The sequence below is a fragment of the Wyeomyia smithii genome, chromosome 2 (assembly GCF_029784165.1).
Source record: "Wyeomyia smithii strain HCP4-BCI-WySm-NY-G18 chromosome 2, ASM2978416v1, whole genome shotgun sequence".
Taxonomy (NCBI): Eukaryota; Metazoa; Arthropoda; class Insecta; order Diptera; family Culicidae; genus Wyeomyia; species Wyeomyia smithii.
Genome location: NC_073695.1, coordinates 197520713 through 197541330, shown reverse-complemented (window position 1 = coordinate 197541330; position 20618 = coordinate 197520713). Strand labels below are relative to the sequence as shown.

Sequence of the window (20618 nt, the reverse complement as noted above, 5' to 3'; positions counted from 1 at the left end):
GTTAAATAGAAACTCAGAATAAGATAAGATAGTCTTGTGCAATAAGAGAAACCTAATTTTCTAATTGTTTGAGAAATTGAACACAAAATAATTGTCTCCAACATTATTATATATTAAAGCAAGGCAGATACTTTATCATTAGTGTAGAATCGTTGAAATTCTCTTGATAACAGCATTTCGTTCTACATAACCATATTCTACCCAACATCTTCGTTTCGAGAGGTATCTAGCAAAAGTACCGAACAGAGCGGCTTAACTTCTAATAGATGCTCGTATGAAGTGCATCCGATGTGAATAATCTCACCTCTGTGGCAGACGATGGTAAACTGGAAGATTCAACCTGAATAAAGGAAGAGAATCAAAAGACGCCGATGCTATTATTAAAGTTGTTAAATTATGAAACAGTCATAAAAATTTAATCAATTGCTACCATTTCTGACACATCTTCCTGGTCGGTGCCGTTTCGGCGTTTCACTGGCCCTATAGAATCCCGCGGATCTGGTTCCGAGTACGATTGCTGCCGCCGTCATCGTTGTCGGGCCTCCCTTCACCGAAATCGTCGAAGAACTGAGGCAGATCATTAAACGAAATCTCTCCATTTCAACGGAGAGGAAGAAATAGAAGAAGCAGTATCGTTCTGTTGTCGTTGTCGGTAGTGTTCGATTTTTTCTTATGATGATGGGATTTTATTCTGTTTTGTAGATTTTTTCGTCCCTTCTTCAATTCTAAGCCTCGTGGTTGAAGACGGTATTGTTCAATTGCTTGTGGACATCTAATAATTAGGGTACAAAATGACTCTCGATATAGTGATTTGCTCCTACGGTCGGTAGTTTTGTCGGTATTAATTTCGATTTTTAATTACTTCGTTAAATTGTTTACAGTTGCTAAACAAAATTAAAGCACAATTTCTTTGATAAATGATAATTGTTATTGCAGTACAGACTTAAAAATGACATCCTCTCGGAAAAGATCACTCAAACCGCGGCTCGCGCGGTGGTCTAATTATCCCACCTAATCCCTCTAAATCTAGTCAAATTATTCCAGCAACAGCTAACTCGACAGGCGTCAAGCATATCCTTTCAATTTTCCTAGATCGCATAAAACAAAACTCAGTGAATAAATTTTCACGCCTATGATGCTCCTCTTGAAAGGATGCCGCCACCGCGCAAGCATACGGAAAACATAAAAATGTCTTATGCGGTCGTACAGTTACGCTGGTTAACCGAGCGTAAGGACACGAAACACCGCTTGACAGCGTCAAGCGCTAATCAGCTCCTTCGGGACCGCCGCTGAATGGTTCCCGAGTGAACAAATCAAGTGCCTTTCAACATCAGCCAGACTATCCTAGCCTAGCCGCGCCGTCCGCATGACAACGCGGACCAATATCCTTTTTTTCGTTTTTTCTTCCTCTTCTCGTTCGCAATCGGATACATCATAATATCTATTTCACATCATAATCCCATCACCCGCGACTCAATGGTGGAGAAACGTGGAATGCTCTATACAAGGATTGTCATAAAAATATGCTTTTAACTGCAGCTTTTGACCTGGTACGCTTGCTTCAGTCGTTTCTGGTTTCTGCTGGAGAACATGATATGACTCAATATCAAGATTGCAATTGGAGCCAATCGAAAATGGAAGTTCGATCAGTTATTTAGCAAATGTTACAAATGGAAAAAATGTCATCTTTGATATCCCACTTTTTGAAATAAAACATAGGTTATGCTTGTTCATCGGAATAAAAATGCTACGGCTTTGTTTAAATTCACTGTTTTAAAAATATTCAAATTTATTGAAGAACTAATGACCAGAAACATAAATTTAACAATAGTAAAAGAATATTACTCGAAAGTGAAATGTACCTAGAATTCGCAATAATACCACAAATGGCTCACACTGGGCATCCTCAATCCCATCATCAGCATTCGCTTGCCATGCGTTTGACGACTGTCGGAAACGATCGCTTAGCTTGAAGTCACTTTTGTTAATATTAATGCTTTACGGTATCCATTGACGCGGTGGTGTTGCTCACCAGCCAGTCGTCCAATTGAGTGCGTACGTTCCTCGGCCAGCTCGCGATCGGGTTAAAAATGAAGAGCGACCCTCGGGCGAGAGAAATTGGAAAACAAAACAGAACAACTCGGTCGGAGCCTTTTGATGACTCTTGCTTTCGATCCCGGCCCGCCCACCAAACCAAGGCAGAATATTGAGCTATATATTTGAACCGAAGTCGGCAGTCGTAGCTTGTCCCTTTAGGGGGATCTGATTGCGATACTCTCGAGCTAAGCCCTGGCCGTCTGTCTGTGGTTCTGCTGTGGATGGATTGACGATGGCAGGAGCAGAAGCAGCAGCTGAGTCGGGTTTTCTCACACGACCGCCGAGCAGTCTGGAAGAGCTTTCACTCCTTCCTTGTCGCTTCCGCCTCCACATGAAGTCGTCAACTTTAGGAAAATGGAACGGAAGACTCTTTGAAGCGCAATCATTCGAAAGAACATTACCATTTCGCACCGAGTTTTATGTTTTTAGCCGGTTCCGAGAGGGTCGTTCGATACTTTGAACTCCACCACGTCGAGTGGCAGACTGTGGCTTACGTTGCGAGATTGGCAGTGGATGATAGCACTGCGGTGAACTTGTACGCCTGAGCTGGTAGCGCGAATTTGTGGTTTCTGCAGCGTCGAACTGACGTGACGAGAACATGCGAGTAGGAAATGGAGCTGCTTGACTTGTAGATTATGGGCTTCAAATTGGAATGGTTGAGCCGCTACTAGATTCACCTTTTTTCGCTGACAGGCATGAAAAATAAGACTAGAACTCGACAGCGCGTTCCGATTCATTTCACGTTTCGACACAAAAAAGAAAAATGGAAGCTTGATTGAGCAACCAAAAACTCTTAATTTACAGTATCAAAAAAATCCTGTCAAACATCCGCTTCCGCCAGGCCCGAATTCCAATTAGCCCGGGATATCAAAGCCACCCGCTAACCAACAACAAGCGGTGTGACAACAATTAGAAGGTTGTCGTACAACATTATTTTTGCCTTCCCACACCCGGAATTGATGGGTGGTTTTTCTTCGGCTGCGGCAGCAAAAGGGCAACGGCAGCGCCGAGCAGGCAAACCGAACTGCCAGGACGACAAAAAAAGGCTACGTTCGGTTCATTCTAATCTCTCTATGGCATTTAGGGAGTTGTTCTTTTGACATCAATAGTACAGAGGAAAATCAATGAATCAAAGCCAGTCCACCGTTTGAAGCTATGCCGCCGCTCGGTGACATGTCCCGGGCTGCCGTTTTACGACTTTGGCGGCGGTGAACTTGAAATCTGAAACCTGTAAGAAAAAGGGCTTTGTGTCTCGATCAGAAAGATTAATGGGCTGGGACGGTAAGTTTTTTCTTGCGGTGCGTGTATGGAAATTTAATTAAGTAGATCAAGTGCGGTCACGGGTGGGAAACTTACTTCTTTGCCTGGGCCCGTAGGTGGTATACGGGAGTGTTGGAGGGTTAAGTGTGGAATTAATGGGGTACGCGCTAATTCGCCACGCGCAAGCGAAGCGGGTGGCGATTTCGAAAGCTTCATTTCAAATTTTCAATCCTTATCCCTTTTAGTTCTTGCAAAAACAGTTTTAATTAATCATTATATTGCACATTGGTGACATATTCGGAATTCTAAGGTTAACTGTTTAGGGATGAATAAAACATTTTCAAAGAACATTTATTTAACTAAACATTTTTGTTGAATAATTACACTACTAAACTGACCTGATACATTTTTTGTTTCAATCAAGATTCGATCTGGCTCAATCTTGATAAAAATTCTATAACAAAAAAAAATATCATTAGAAATTTACACCATTTTTTCAACAACTGTTTTATCTACCTCGGATAATAATATTGAAGATAGCTCATACTGATTGAATCATATTCATGAAATCTATACGTTTCAATAGTATTACATTTTTAAGCATAATTTTGAGACTAAAAGCAGGATTTTTATTGAATTTATAATATCGAATGGCATTCTAATTTACACTAGGACTGTGATACAAAGATCTTCGCTTCTCAGAGTAATTGTCATAACTAACGCATAACTAACGCAGAGTAATTGTCATAGCTTCGCTTCTTAGAGTAATTAACATAACTAAAGCTTCTCAGAGTAATTGTCATAACTTGTTCTAAAAATAGATGCTTCTTCTTATTATATTAGGTTTGCTCGCATATCTGATATTATAAAGTTCTATATCAATCTACCTAATTTGTATCTAAAATATTACTCGAAATTAGTTTTTTTCGTATGCCTGAAGGCCATTGGGATTAAGAGAGCAGCTCAGAGCGTCTTGTTGATTATCTTTTGTGGCTGGCCCCAATTACTATAATGCAGATTACGAGGTACCCATACTCATTGATGGAGCAAGGTTGGTTGGCATTATGTATTGCTGTGCCGTAATTTGGTATCGCACAATCAATGAGACAAACGACCTTTTTGGGAAAAGGTAACGTCCGAATAAGTTATCCCTAGTAAACGCAAAGGCTTCACAATGACACAGCTAAGCTGAAACTTCAACTGCAAGGTTGCATGTTCTTCAAGTGGTAAGGAGCAGGGCAGTGTCTGGTAACAACTCCCGTGTAGTGACGTAGTCCACTACGCTTGAATTTTGAGACCAAAAAGCCTCTCGGTTATAAAGGGTGTTCGGTCAAAAATAGGTCAAGCAAACATGTGTAGTGTATAAATCGGTCTTTTTTTCTTTGTTAAATTCACTTCGTACAGAATAGAAGAAGAATATTTACACAAACTTTCTCTTGACTCCTCCCATCAAGTTTTGTACAGCCTTCTAGGGCATAAAAATTTCCTGGTTGACGGAACCTTTCGCGAATAAAATATTGCTCGGTAAACCGTTTGCGGAACAGATTCAGAACAGTTTGGCCGTCACGATTTAGATTCACCACCTTCTTAAAGCTCGTTTTTTTAGCTCGATTAACAGTTGTAGACGAAACTCCCAGCTTGCTTGCGACATCTCGGACGTACAGGTTGGGATTCCGCTTGAAACTGCTGGTCACTCTTTTCTTCGTTTTTGCGGCTCTCGAACTTCGATTTTTCCCCGACAGGAAGACAGGATCTTCCTAGTAGTCGACAAACGTTTCCCAAACACTTTTATAACGTTGGTGACGGTTGATTTGGCCACACTCAACAATGTTTCCAACATGGCGCGCGAACAAAATTGTCCAAATCAAACATAAGGCATGATACACACACGCGCCTCTATTTCCGAAAGGATTAAAAGTTGGCATGTCTCCTACAGACACATTGTTTTTAACAAATAGGCTAACCCCTTGAAAAGAGAGCTGTTCAGATATCTTAAGAATACAGATTGGAAATCCTTCACCTGATCAATTCACGAACATTCAATTACAGCCACATTTGAAACTCAGTTGACATGAACTCGGCAGCAAATGATCTACAAAACAGAATCATGGATGATGCTTTTAACGCAAACTGTCCACTAACATAGCGGTCAGTATGCCGTGACGTACCCTGGTGGAATGATCAACTCAGTGACCTTCGTCGGGAAACTAGGCAGTTGTTCAACAGGGCAAAACTCATGTCCAATTGGAACGACTACAGAGCGTCCCTCACTAAATACAATGCCTAGCTACGCAAGGCTAAACGGTTATCCAGAGTTAGTTTCTGTGAAAAAATCCAAAAATTGCCGGAAGCTACGCGGCTCCAAAAAACGATGTCCGAAGACCATACTACCGGTTAGTTAGACAAGTAAGGAAAGAGGATGGATATCTCACTGCTACTACTAAGGACACGTAACTCATCTTTAACCGTTTTATGCTCGACGGGGTACCCAGGTACCTCTCCAGGTTTCATAAGACGAAATTTCATGGTTCACTGCAATCAAAAGTGACAAAAGCTCATTAAAAGGAAACTTTTGATAACGTTAGTTCTTATATAGTAACAAAGGGGGTCAATGGAGAAGAGTTGATTTTTTACCCCTTAAACGCCCGACGGAGTACCCGGGTACCTACGAATTGTACTGCTGTTCTACGCATATTTTTGCCATGTTCCAAATCATGCAAACGAGAAAAACGTTGTTAAAGTTTTTCAATACTTTTACGCATTGCGTCAATGTGACAAATGCAATTATGGGTTTCTTTTTATTTCACCTTGCAATAGACTGTTTTCAATTAATCTAGTTGAAGGTTTTCCGATTTAACATTCTTTTCCATAAAGATACCCACTGGGACAATCATGACGAGAAATTTGCCTTCCAACAGGTAATTTCTACGCATATCATTCCCATCACGTGCATTCGATGTTTCCCACTACAATGATCGTACTGGAGATACAAGGCTGTTTAATCTTTCACGAAAATGATCACGCTAATGTTGTTGTCTTTATACGCAAGTAATGATAGTCGAGATGAAAGTTTAGTTTATTGAATAAGTATCAGATGACTTTCCATTACAAAGAGGAATTGTGTTTTAGATTGCCCATTCCTATCATATTTGAACGTTGTTGGGCTTTTACCATTTTGGCTACCCACACAATACAGTTCAATAAGTATGAATCTCAAGCGTTTATCTTCTTATATGCTCGAAAAGGAAAAGCATTCAGATTACAAACCAGCAAACAAGGTTTAGGTATCCCTTACAAAGATATAAACGTACCGCATTTAAATAATCAAACAAAATGATTTTCGGTACCGACTTTCTGAAACCCGTAAGGTAGCCAAACGTTGTCATTATTATTTATTTGGCATTCCGTCATAATGACATGGCCTGATTTACAAAGTTTCTCCAATTCTCTCGGTTATTAGCTGCCGCTCTCCAATTCCCGGGACACCGTGTACTCTCTGCCAGATCTAGCTCCACCTGGTCTACCCATCTTTCCCGCTGGTCGTCTTCTTCCTACCGGATTCGAGGCAAACACCATTTTCGCAGGGTAGTTGTCTGGCATTTTTGCAACATGCCCTGCCCAGCGTATCCGTCCAGCTTTAGTCACCTTTTGAATACTGGGTTCACCGTAGAGTTGCGCGAGCTCATGGTTAATTCTTCGCCTCCATATTCCGTTCTTCTGCACGCCGCCAAAGATCGTCCTTAGTACTCGTCGTTCGAAAACTCCGAGCACTCGCAGGTCCTTCTCGAGCATTGTCCACGTTTCATGCCTGTAGAGAACAACCGGTCTTATTAGCGTTTTGAACAAGTTACACTTCGTACGGGGCTTAGTCTGATCGACCGCAATTGCTTGTGGAGCCTATAGTAGGGATGACTTCCGCTTATGATACGCCTCCGGATCTCTCGGCTGGTATCATTGTCCTCAGTAACCAGTGAGCCAAAATAGACAAACTCATCGACTATCTCGAACTCACCGCCGTCGATCGTAATGCTACTGCCTATAATCGGCAAAAAGCGTAAAATTGAATATGATAACAACGATCAAAATGATGTTTTTTATGACGACGCAACATTTGCGGAAGTCGTTAAAAGACACAGTAAAAGTAAAAAAACGAGTACAAGTCAAATAAATAGTAATAGTAATAATAATAATGGTTTTAAACCGGCCAAACCTAAGACTCGTCCGGTTATTGTGATTAAACCTAAAGAGTCCAAACAAGCTTGCGAGGAAACTCGGAAGTTTTTGAAAACTAACTTAGATCCAAAAACACACATAGTTAGTAATTTTAGGAACGGTAAAGATGGTTCCATTATTGTTGAAATTGTGAAAAATGGCATTGAAAGTAATCTGGGTGAAAAGTACAGCGCTGTTGTACCCACATCGGTACCAAGATTGAAAATAGTGGGCATGAGCGAGAATCTTTCTCCTGATGTTTTCATTGACTATTTAAAGAGTCAAAATGAAGGCATCACAATAAATAATATAAAAGTAGTAAATATTTTTGAAAATCCACGCTTCACTTATAACAAGTATAGCGCGGTTATAGAAGTTAATTTAGAAGTGTATAATAGCTTATTAGCTGCTAAGCAAGTAAATGTAGAGTTTGATCGATGCTTAGTACTTCCCGTGATAAACGTGTTGAGATGCTTCAAATGTGGAGAATTTGGACAAAAGAGCATGGATTGCAAAAATTGTGATACATGCTCTAGGTGTAGCCAAAAGCACAAGACATCAGAGTGCACGTCTACTGTATTGAAATGCGTTAATTGTTTAAAAATGAATAGAAAGCGTAAAATGAACTTGGACGTCAACCATGCCGCATTCAGTTTAGAGTGCGTGATTTATAAAAAACTTTTAATCAAAAGAAAAGCAGCTTGCGTTTCAATAAATAGCAAACAAGTTCCAAGAAGAGTGTGAATCACATTGATTTTCTGTATTTTAATATTGCAGGGTTGACAACAAACTACGTTGCATTACGTCAGGTTGTTGAAGATAAACGTCCACTTTTAGTGTTCTTATCAGAGACACATATTGTCGATATTGAAGCATTTGATCAATATAGTATTCCGGGATATAACGTTGCTGCTTGTTTATTACACTCTAGACAAACTGGCGGTGTTGCTATTTATGTCAGAGAATCGGTTCAGTTCGAGCTTTTCCGAAACGAAGCTAAGGATGGCAACTGGTTCTTGGGCATTACAGTAATTCGTGGCATGAAGTTGGGTAATTTTGGTGTTTTATATCATTCTCCTAATACCAGTGACCAGCGTTTCCTTGAAATATTGGAAAACTGGCTTAAAGAATTTCTTGATTTTAGTAAATTGAACATATTGGCTGGTGATTTCAATATTAACTGGCGAGATGATGCAAATTCGAATCATTTGAAGCGCTTAGTGGAATCTTTCAATTTAAAACAAAGTGTTGACTAATATACGCGCATTTCCCAGCGAAGTAGAACTTTGATTGATCATGTTTATTCCAATTTTAATTCTATTCGTTCAGTTACGAATTCCGGTATGAAAATAACCGATCATGAGTCATTAATGATTAATGTATTAGATATAATGAATGATAACAATGATTTAATAAAATTGAAATGCTGGAGAAAATATTCGAAACAGACTGTTTCGAATCTTGTTGAAAGAAGCTTGGATTTTCCAATCGCGGGCCGTAATTTAGATGATTCGGCAGCTGTTCTTACAAACATCTTGAAAACGTGTACGAATCAATTAGTTGAAAACAAATTAGTTTCTTTGAAAAACTCGAACAGCTGGTACAATTTTGATCTTTTGCGCCTAAAATACAAGAGGGATAAATTGTACAAAAAGTTTTGTAGGTCTAACAGGTAGGATCATTGGAAGGAGTACACGATCGCGCGTAATAAGTATTCACAAACGTTAAAAAAGACGCGTTGTGAATATATACAGAGGAAGATTATTCAGCATCAATACAACAGCAAAGAGTTATGGAAAATTTTGAAATCTTTATTAAAACCTAGTAATAATAAACCGCGGTCCATAACTTTTGATGGCACATTAGAACAAACAGAACAAGTAATTGCTAGTAAGTTCAATGATTATTTCATCAATAGTGTTTCATTGATCAATCAATCAATTGAACTGGTCGATGAACCGGATGAAATAAAACAGCCGACTAACGTTAATAGTAGATTTGATGGTTTTCACCCAATCACAATGGATGACCTCAAAAATATTTGTTTTTCATTAGGTAAAACGGCTGGAGTAGACAATGTAAATGCTAGGGTCATTCAAGATTGCTTCAATGTTATTGGTCACACTTTGCTGGACCTTATTAATGTCGTTGCAAACAGGGCACGCGCCTTTGGTGTGGAAAGAATCGTTGGTTGTTCCGACTCAAAAGGTTGCTGGAACGATTAAAGCCGAAGAGTTTCGTCCCATCAACATGTTACACACGTTAGAAAAGATATTAGAACTTGTTGTTAAAGGTCAGCTGTTAGGATTGTTAAATAGTAACTCGTTATTAATTCCGGAACAATCTGGCTACCGGGAAGGCCATTCGTGTGAAACCGCGTTGAACTTAGTACTAGCAAAATGGAAAGACAACTTAGAGAATAGAGACACAATATTTGCTGTTTTTTTGGATCTAAAACGCGCTTTTGAGACAATTTCTAGGCCCTTATTGTTGAACACAATCAAGCGCTTTGGAATTTCGAGTACTGCATTCAAATGGTTTGAGAGCTATTTGTCTGACAGAACTCAACGGACTGTTTTTAATGATTCGGTGTCTAGTCCCGTGGAGAATGATCTTGGAGTTCCACAGGGAAGTGTATTAGAGCCCCTTTTATTCATTATGTATATAAATGACATGCGACGAGTTTCACGTTTTTGTGATATCAATCTTTTTGCCGACGACACCGTATTATTCATTGCAGCTAAGAATGTAGAAGAAGCTGTTTCACACTTGAACGAAGATTTACGTTCTCTAAACAGATGGTTGAAGTATAAGCAATTGAAATTAATTATAGATAAAACTAAATATATGATTTCTCGCGCACCGTTGCAAATGACGATGTCTCTGTTTTGATTGATGAAGAGGCAATTGGTCGCGTTCGGGAGATTAAATATCTTGGCGTGATTATTGATGACAACCTAAAGTTCAACGCTCACATTGACAATGTCATCAAGAAAATTGCCGAAAAGTATGGAATTCTATGCCGTTTGAAGAACGAATTAACGATTAGTAGTAAAATACAGCTATACAAGTCAATCATCTCTCCACATCTGGATTTTTGCCCTACCTTTTTGGTTTTGGCCAATAACACACAATTATTGAGGTTACAGCGTTTGCAGAATAGAATAATGCGTTTGTTTTTAAATTGTGACAGATTAACTTCCTCTGCTTTTATGTTGGACGCTTTGCAATGGTTATCCGTGAAGCAACGAATTGGTGTTCATTTTTAAAATAATTAATGGCTTGCTACCTCAATATTTGTGTGATCGAATTGAAAAAGGAAGAGATTTTCATAGCTATAACACTAGTAACGCGGATGAAATAAGAACACCTAACAAGAGCTTCACAAAATTCATTGTTTTATAAAGGTATACATTTTTTCAATTCGATGCCAAGACATGTTAAACGTGCACCAACGCTTGCGGAGTTCAAGAGACAATGTATTTCACACGTGAAAGTTTCTGTTGTACAGAACGAAAATTAAAACTTTTATAAAATGACGAGAGTTTATCTGACGAAGTTTAAACAACGGATTTAATTTGGATGAACTATTTATTTTTGGAACCTATCTATTTATTTATTGTTTTATTGAAGCATGTAACTTTTTTTTCACAACTGATTTAAATATGACTACATTAATTATCTATAGATAAATCGTCCAGCTCAAACCTTTGTAGGGGTATGTGGCGGGACCATCATCATCATCATCATCATCATTTCTCCTCCTACATTCGTCGTCGAACCTTTTCTTCCGTTGGGTTCGTCCCACATGCCGTTGGTCCGCTGGTGCGCGCTGAACCCTCCAATAACCGGTTTGTATTCCTCCTCCTGGCCGACCTGAGTGTTGGAATCCCCGATGACGATCTTGTTACCATGTTTTGGGCAGTGGTCGTACTCACGCTCCAATTGCGCGTAGAATTCATCCTTGTCGTCTTCGGTACTGCCGGAGTGAGGGCTGTACACGTTTATGATGATGATGTTGAAGAACCGGCCCTTGATTCTCAACCTGCACATTCGAGGGCTGATTGGCCACCACCCAATCACCCGTTTCTCGCCCATCATAAAAACTGTCCCCAGCTCATGTCTGTTGCCGCAGCTCTGATAGATGGCATGACCATCCCGGAACGTAGTACCATTGACCATGCTTGTCATTCTCCTCAGTATGTGGAAAGAGCGGAGAAAAAACTCACCGCGCACTTCCCTTTCAGTATGTGCCTGTGTGTAGCAAATGCTTTAGCCACAATGCTTCTTTCTCCACCCCAAAGCGTCTCAACTTAGAGGGAGACAAACACAATTCCAGCTCATCCCACATCTGATAGAAACAAGAGGGGTGAATCACTCTACAGAGAAAACGCAGAAGTACACCGCAGAGTCCACTGGCGAGAAGTCTGGAAAGTGAAAGAAAAACCTACCGGGCAAAAGTGTTGTCCTCGTGTAGCTACACCGCGAAAACTAACTCGACCAGAGTAAACTCGACCGGCACGAGCAACGCAGTCTATTTTTTTCTCCAAATCTCTTTTTCTCTTCTGCCACGCTCAACAAACAAGCTGTAAAACGCACCGCAGATAGCTCTGCTGTGTAATTATTGTGCATGATGTCCATACGTGAAAGTACATAAGAGTTTATTGTCTCGCAAGAGAGAGATTTCAGATTTCACGGCGGTGCTTTCAGGAAGCTCACCAGATAAAAATCGTCTGTCGTTCTCTTCTAGCATGTGTGTTGATTTGCTCTTTAGTGTGAGAGCAGTTGTTTTCGCAGTGCAAGATGTTCTCCTGCACACTAGAGATTTTATGAGGAGAAAAAACAAGCATGCCATTAAACCCTTTCAGCACACCTCCTGCAGCGTTACGACGTCGAAGCTGCGGGATTTCAATACTTCGGAGAGCACTCGAGTGAACACTCGGAAATTGAGAGATCGGCAGTTCCACGTCCCGAGTTTCCAATTGTTAGTCCGTTTAAGTCGCATGGGTCTGTGCCGATTGTTCCAGTCCGAATTTCTTTGTTCCTCGTTCATTACTTGGAGTGTTTCAAGGTGGCGGCTTGTAAGGCCTACGCATCAACCCCCTGTCTCGCCGGAGGACTATCGTGCACAACACGGTTTAGAGTCCCACGTTGGAACGAGGAGCTGGAGTACAGACACCGTTTTGAGCCGCTCCTAACATAAAGGGAAAGACGCTCGGAAACTCAAAAGAGCCCTCCTTCCCTGTCAGCATACGACCAAGTTACCACCGGGGTTGGTTACCCGATCTTCCTTTGGTTGCTCGTATCCCAGCTGGCACCGCGTTGAGGTTGGGATAGGAGTGGCTGGATAAGAAGCTATGGACCATGTGTGGGGTCTATTTTATTCCTGTAGGTGCACTTGGCACCTTTATCCAGCCGTTTACTCTTTACATTTATCCATTATCCAGCCGCTTACCAGCCAACTGTGTTGGGAAGTCTTTAGTGCTCTCTAGCACTTTCCAAGTTTTTCATCATCTAATCTTCCAAAGTTGTAATCGGTGGTTAGTGGGATGAATTGAAATAGAAAAAATCTAATGGGACAGATATGTGTAGAAAATCATCGATGGGACAAACATACTTGGTATGGTTTTCCAAGATTTTCCGAACAAACAATGTTATTTTTAAAAGTTTTTCAAAAATATACATGATGGTGATTAAAAACGAAAATCGATCAGAAATAACATGGGACAACTATGCGTAGAACGGCAGTGTAGTTCTTGTAACTTTGACAGTTTTCATCCGATTACGATACTTTTAGCACCAAAAGATTCAGTAACATCGCTACTTTGAAAACAGAGCTAGTGATTCCTCGAAAAAAATTTCTCATTGCCGGAAATCCGGTTATGCTCCGAAGCTAATTTCATCAATATTTCAATAGAATTTTACAAGTATTAGTCCAAAGTTCATAAAATCACTTTCACAGGCCATTTAACGGTTTTGGGTGTTATGGCGATATGCCTTCAAAATGGTGCTTCCGGAACCGATTCCACCGATGCTTCTGGTGGCCAAAGAAACAATTGAATACGGCCAACGACCCTGAGCGACAAGAAGCTTCAGAGGATGCTAAAGAGGAAGACCGAGGGAAAAGTGGGTAAATCGCTGAGTGCGCTTGGCCGGGAGGTTGGTGCATGCGGTAAAACAGTGAAAAAGTATCTGGAGAACATGGACATACATGTCAGGAAGCGGCAGTCCCGTCCACTGGTCTCGGAGCTGCAAGCAATGACGCAGTGACAGCGTTTGAATAAGATGGTCAAGTCGATTTTCCCGACGAATCGCGACGTGGCAGTGGTGATGAACGACGAGACCTATCTCACCCTGGATGGTAACGATTAGCAGGGCAATTCGTATTTTACCTCTCCCACGAAGGAAGTGAGCCCTGAGGTGAAGTTTCACAGACCAAGTTCCTCAAGAAAGTGCTGCTGTGGCTGACAATCAGCGAGAAGGAGATGTCAAAGCCGCTCTGCTTTCGCTCCGGGCTGGCCGTGAACGGGGAAATTTATAGTACGAAGTGCCTGCCAGAAGCTGCGTCGTTCATCAAGAAACACCAGAAGGGTGAAGACACAATGTTCTGGCATCGGCCCACTACTTGAAGCGATCGTTGGAGGAGATGGAGCGGCTGAATATCGATGTGGTACCGAAGTCGGCAAATCCGCCCAACGTCCCGCAGCTGCGTCCCATCGAGAATTTCTGGGTAAACTTGAAGCGCAAGATCTATTCCAACAATTTTGTCGCGAAAACTGAGGAGGAATTAATAGAAAAAAAACGAAGAAAGAGCTTAAAAACATGCATCACCATCTGAAAAACGCCCTTTTTTACCGCAGATGTTACCGGAATCGAGATAGTGCCCAGAGACAGAAAATCAACTGCAGACGCCATCTGGAAATTCGATATGGTGACTTCCGGTTTTTGTATATCAGCCACAATTGACCAAATAACACATTATATGAGTATTCTCGGAATCTAAATGATGTCCAGAGACCTGAGAACGACCCTAGTGACCACTTTGAACGTCTAAATTGCGACTTCCGGTTTGTGGAAGATATTAAGAAAAATGGCTGAATACCATCCAGGACCCAGAGTTCATATGGTGTGGGATGTCACCCAGAGACCTCAGAACCACACCATATGAACCGGAAGTCATCACCTTGCATTTCAAAATGAAACTCATTGCGGGTATAGCTATTTGCAATTTTCTTCATTAACTTCAGGAGTGTAGATGTGTAGTTTATGAGCCTTAGGATCTCAAGTGGAGATTTGTCTTTTATTTTTACCTTCGGTATGAAAATCACTTTGACTTTCCGCAAGCTATAGCCTGGGATATAGCCCAAAAAGAAACTTGTACGGAAAAGATGTATCAGTTCGGTCTGCTGCGACGACGTCAGTTGTTTGTTTATACATTTGAACCCAGGGAAGTGCGTGTTCATAAAAACCTGCAGAGATTCCCTAAATTTGACAAAATACTGTCGTTCTCTTTTTTAACTGCCCTAGACCGTTGATGTTGTCTATTTTCATCGCTTTTTGGAGTCGCGTGGCTTCGTACATCCTTTGAATGTCCTCGCAGAACTTAATCCTACAAATTCTAGCCTTGCGTAGCCCAGCTTTGTTTTCAATAAGCGACGCTCTAAATTCATCCCAGTTAGATGTGCTCTGCGCCAAGTTGAATCAGCTCCTTGCCCCACTGTGGAGGTTATTGAGCGTTGCGTTTCACCAGAGCACGTTGCAACACGCGAACCTCTCTTTGGAGGATTGGTGGCCATGTAGGCAATGCCATGGAGATTGTATGTCGGTTGCGCAGGGCGACGGGAGTTGACTTAAACGAGGACCAGTTTTTCTTGTATCGGATCCTGAATTTTTCGCCAATCAATGGTTAGGTTGGATAGTAAAAATGCTATGTCGGTGATCTGACAAGCTTGGTTCGTCAGATACATGACATTTTTTGACTCTCTCGGTAATTTAGTTTATTGGTGGCAATTTTGGTCAAAACATCACTAGATTCTCTCTCGGTGATGTTTGTGCTGCGTGGGGACCTCGTCTCTTATGACGTTTGTAAAAGTGGTGTTTTCCCCCCGCTCGTTGAAAGTAAAATCTTCAAGAGGGTACTCAAATCACCCCTGTTGTTGGTATCCGAGCTGCCCCAAATCGTGTGGTGATGAAAGGCAGCTTACTGATTGTTTTGCAGTGCCGCACGAGTGGTCTGACCTCGGGAAGTAGAATATCGTCCAGTCTTGTTTTCCGTTGTGTATGAAGTCACTCCACACACTCCAATACTTGATTACTCTGCTCAACAAAATTGCAGTCCTAGTTTTAGGCTGAGTGTGAGAGTAGATTAACCTAGTAGATGAGTCCGCAAGGCCAAGAACCTTTGTTTTGTTGGACCATGATTCCTGGGCAACAGTTAGTGCACATTTCAAAAAATCCAAACTTATCTAATTTTTTCTCGAATAAAAAGGTTTATATCCTCTCAACATTACATATTCATTTCTGTGTCTACAGAATTTTCTTCTGAAGAAAGACGTAGCCCTACTTTCTATAAGTTAATGTTTACTAGATTTAAGAGTCACATTTCCTATCTAAATTTGATCAACTGAATTTTCGTTCACTTTAGATAATGAAACACAGGTTGTAATATGAACATCTACCGTTTTATGTCCCACCTAATTAAAATGTGCTTTGCACACAAAAAAAACTGATTATAAAGGTATATGAAACTAATTGAAACGCATCACTTTTTGCTTACTGTTGTTTCCATCCGCATAAAAACAACAACACGATTCCTTCACCCCGAGACACACCAACAATGTTCCGCATCTTCATTAGCTCGCAGACAATAAATTAGTCTTCATCGGCGGCTTGTTTCCGAAAGTGGAGAGCCCGGGCTCGAGGAAATCCCTCGACGTCCAACTTCACGCCACGCAATCGAATTAGCCATTTATGTCAAACAAATCGTAAAGTGTAGTAACACCTTTCGGAAAGCACACACAAACACATTCGCTCGAGGAGCTTCGACTAACCAGAAAAACTTGACTTTAACGATTCCCGATGGCAGCCTCATCCTTCGGGAACCAGTATACCACAAACAGGATAATGGCCTCGTAAAGATTTGGACAAATTCACGGCCCGTCAAGTTGTATTGACAGGGTGGATTTACTTGCTAGTTACAATGTTTTCCAACGATGTTTCTGCGAAAGATAAAGTCCAATTGTTGGTGATGGTTTATTAGATTATGAATTGGTCAAAAATATTTGGAAGTGTAATGCTCAGTAAACAGATAATTTAAACATACTTTGTCTTATCGGAATGGTTATGTGCTGGAGTAGCAACACAACATAATGCATTCTTATTAGAGTTTCTGTTCGTTGGATGCAGCCAAACATTATAATTCTAATCCAGAAACTTGCACGGTAACTTCTCCACAACCTAAGCTTCAACATTGCATGCAAGTTTGAACCATTTGCTGCTTACGAATAGGAGATTTCAGGCTGATGTACCTAAACGATACCAAAATAAAAACCAAACAGTGGCAGCTTGTTTATCATACTAATTATCAGCAAGTTGGGTCATTTAAGTCAACTCAAGCAGATGCAGAAAGTTAAGTGGCATTTAAAGCGATTCACTCACCGGAAGTCTCTTGTAACTAATGAAGCGTGAAATTAAAATTTGACTGCCACCTTCTGGACCACTAAGATCCGGGTTGTTAACTAATTTCACACTAGATTAAAATTATTTAAAACAAGACCACAAGTTGAGCACAGCAATGGGTGGGCTAAAGCAACAGTCTAATGTTTTTTTTTTCTTCGTATTTTGTCATTCCCAAAGGTCGCGGTTCCGATTCCAGTGACACCGAGTCTGAGCCCGGAATCCTACTCAAGCGGAAACAGCGTCGATCTCGTACAACCTTCACCGGCGAGCAACTGGAAGCATTGGAAAAAGCCTTCCAGCGGACACAATATCCGGATGTCTACACCCGGGAGGAACTAGCTTCATCGACCAATCTGACCGAGGCTCGAATTCAGGTGTGGTTTAGCAATCGACGTGCCCGGCTAAGAAAGCACGCCGGTTCCCAGATGGCTACGCCGCTTAGTTCGCTAGGTTCACTTCCGATGAGCCAATACCATCCGGGCATGCCAACGCAAGAATCCTACCAGATGGCTGCCGCTGCCAACTATGATTTTGTCAGCCAAAATCCGGCGTCTTTCTCCAGCAGCTTCCAGCATGGTCACTTCGGTGGGCAAAACTTTGGACCGAATGCAATGAGTTTCCATCAAAATAGTCAAGGTAAAATGCTTAATAATTTAAGCTTATTATCATTTTTTAATAAATTGTTATTTTTCAGAATTCATCCCCCATGAGTACACCAAGATGATGAACGAAGAGTACATTAAGCCGGCTCATGAGAATTCGTCCTCGGTCAAACTGAGCCCGACGGCCGCACACGGCGGCAGTGCAACACTGAGCGATAGTTACGCTAGCAAACTGGTCTCGGCAGCGGCGACAGCGAGTATTGCTCCCCAAGAGTCCTCCTGGAGTCAGTCGTACCCGCCGCATCCAGGACAAAGTTACGGTGCTAGTTTGGTAGGTGGCTGTGCCCCAACCGGGCCGTCGGCCGTACCGGCAGCGGATTACCACCAGATGCAGCAGGCCTACAGCAACAACAGTCTAGCGACAGCCAAGTACTGGTCATGATGAGGCTGTTGCCGATTAAGCGAGCGGCTTTATTTTCTACGCAATGTTTCCTATTATTTCAATCAGTGAATAAGGGCGGAGTAGTTAGTGGTTGAATCAGCTTCGGGTGTGTTGAAATTGAGCATTCTGTGGTGTTGTCATTTGGCTAATTACTAAACACAACTACGAGAATGACGGTTTGCCACGGATCTATTAGTGCGAAACTACAATCGATTTCAAATAATGGCCCCTCAAGCATCAATAGTTTTGAAGTCAGGCGTAAAATTCAACGGTAAACTATGTTTACCGGCGAATTGGGTGAGATAGGTAACATTGGTCCTATTAGACTTTCAAGCATATCTATTTTTCAAAGCATTCAATTACAGCTGCATAGAAAAAGAGATAAGCTTCTATAAAGATATTGGAAACACTATTTTATGTTTGAAATTCTGAATATCCGTTGCACAGGAAACGTTCCTTGTCAAGAGACCCTGACTAGACGCCCGGTTATATTAGTTAATCTCCGCCTAGTGTTAAGCTTTCCCAGTTTGCAATAGTATTTAATATGCCACCTGTAAGTAGAACCCAAATATGACCACTCCAAAACATTTACCATTAAGTTGATTTATCAAACCATCCTTTCGTTTAATTAGATTGTTCAAAAAAGTATAGTGATTATGCAACTAAATATTTATTCTCTGTAGCTTGTTGCATGCTTCGTAAAATTATTATCGTTAAGTACACCACTAGCACTAGAAGTAATTCACTAAACCAAGAGCAGTGATTTGCAAAACCACGGAGTTCAATAAATTGCCTTAACAAGGATGATTATGTCTTATGTTTTCGTCTATCCGCATATCCTTCCTCTGTAACCTACAACCTGGAGCCCAAGTAACCAGGAGTTTTGATCATACCTCAAACAAACCATAGTTAAATTTGAAACCTGAAATAGACTGCCACAACATGATCTACCACTACTCTCTCCCGCTCTGCTAGAACATTCCAAGCCAGGGGGTACAATTTATTTGGAGAATATCGCCAAGGGGTACGCGGACAAAAAAAAGGTTGAGAACTGCTGCCTTAAACATTCGAACGTAATTGCTGCCGCCCCTTAAGTCAACGCAAAGTTTCACGAAAGTTTCAAAGTATGTTAAAGATACCGATTCACGATTACATTCGTGGCGGTTTTCACTATGAATATTTGCATGTGTGCCCCACGAAAATTATTGATAAATAATAATCTGTTTAAAAATCAATCACTATGGAAAGAAAACTTTACACAAGTCGTTACAACCGAGTAGTCGGCATTGAATGTTTTGCCTTTCTCCTAGAAAGGTATAGCAATCACTTGCAAAACTGAAAGTATAAAGGTGCTCCAAAGGGCCGAATGGCATATATCACTCGACTCAGCTCGACGAGCTGAGCATTTTCTGTATGTGTGTGTGTATATGTGCAGATTTTTATTCTCACTCACTTTTCTCAGAGCTGGCTGGAACGATTTTCATGAAATTAATTGCAAAGGACTTGTTGTCCCATATGACCTTATTGAATTTCATTGTAACCGGGTTTTTAGTTTAGAGGTTATGTATCAAAATGTAAAAATCATGAAACATCGTTATCTCGAAAACTACAAAACCGATTTGGACAAAATTAGTTTCAAATGAACGGGCTACCTAAAATACCCTTAACCAGAGCTGCGAAAGCTCACTGATAGTGGTAATATAAAATATGATAGTGATAATATAACTGAATATGCGTTACCAGTACATTACATTCATCCATCAACAAACTATAGTGCATGTAAAATGAACCGCGTCTTTCTTCGATATCAAGTTCATTCCTGTGTCTGTACAATATTAAGAAACAAGTTAACAATCAATACGTTTTCAGTCAAGTGATTGTAGTGGTTTTAGTATTTAGTGTTAATATGCTAAATGTTTATACACAAATTATGTGCTTGATACATGTGCTTGATGGAGTAACTTTTGTGCAGATTCCAGAAAGGTAAGAATTAAGATGCGTTTGGGACACAGTAAAAGCAGAGTCCAGTATTCTTATCGCGATGATCAATGTTTTCTATAGCACCAGGATGCCAGGATTACTGCATGGACATTTGACTTTCGTCTTTTCCAGTGGAAAAACCAGTGCGAAATTATATTGATCGCATCAAGATAGGCAGAAATAGGCAAAAAACTGTTCCAGAGAGAAACCGTTAGGTTCTAAATGAATTCCGCATAAGTTCTGTGTCGCCCATCCAATCAGCGCCCATCCAAGATTTTCGCAGGCAAGGAAAACAGTGCGCGACTTTTGTGATGTCCTTGCGTCGTGACTCATGCCGTGACGAAGAA

General features: G+C 41.0%; 1 protein-coding gene across 2 annotated transcripts in view; it reads left to right on the top strand.

The window, feature by feature from the left end:
• The window catches only part of LOC129722863 (protein gooseberry-neuro), a 124118-nt gene extending 105054 nt beyond the window's left edge, over positions 1 to 19064 (top strand). For both annotated transcript variants that reach the window (XM_055676669.1, XM_055676668.1), the window contains 2 exons: positions 17425 to 17883; positions 17942 to 19064. In XM_055676669.1, coding sequence (XP_055532644.1) covers positions 17425 to 17883; positions 17942 to 18291 — 809 coding nt within the window. In that variant the 3' untranslated portion in view covers positions 18292 to 19064. The remainder of the gene's footprint in view (positions 1 to 17424; positions 17884 to 17941) is intronic.
• The last annotated feature ends 1554 nt before the right edge of the window (positions 19065 to 20618 follow it).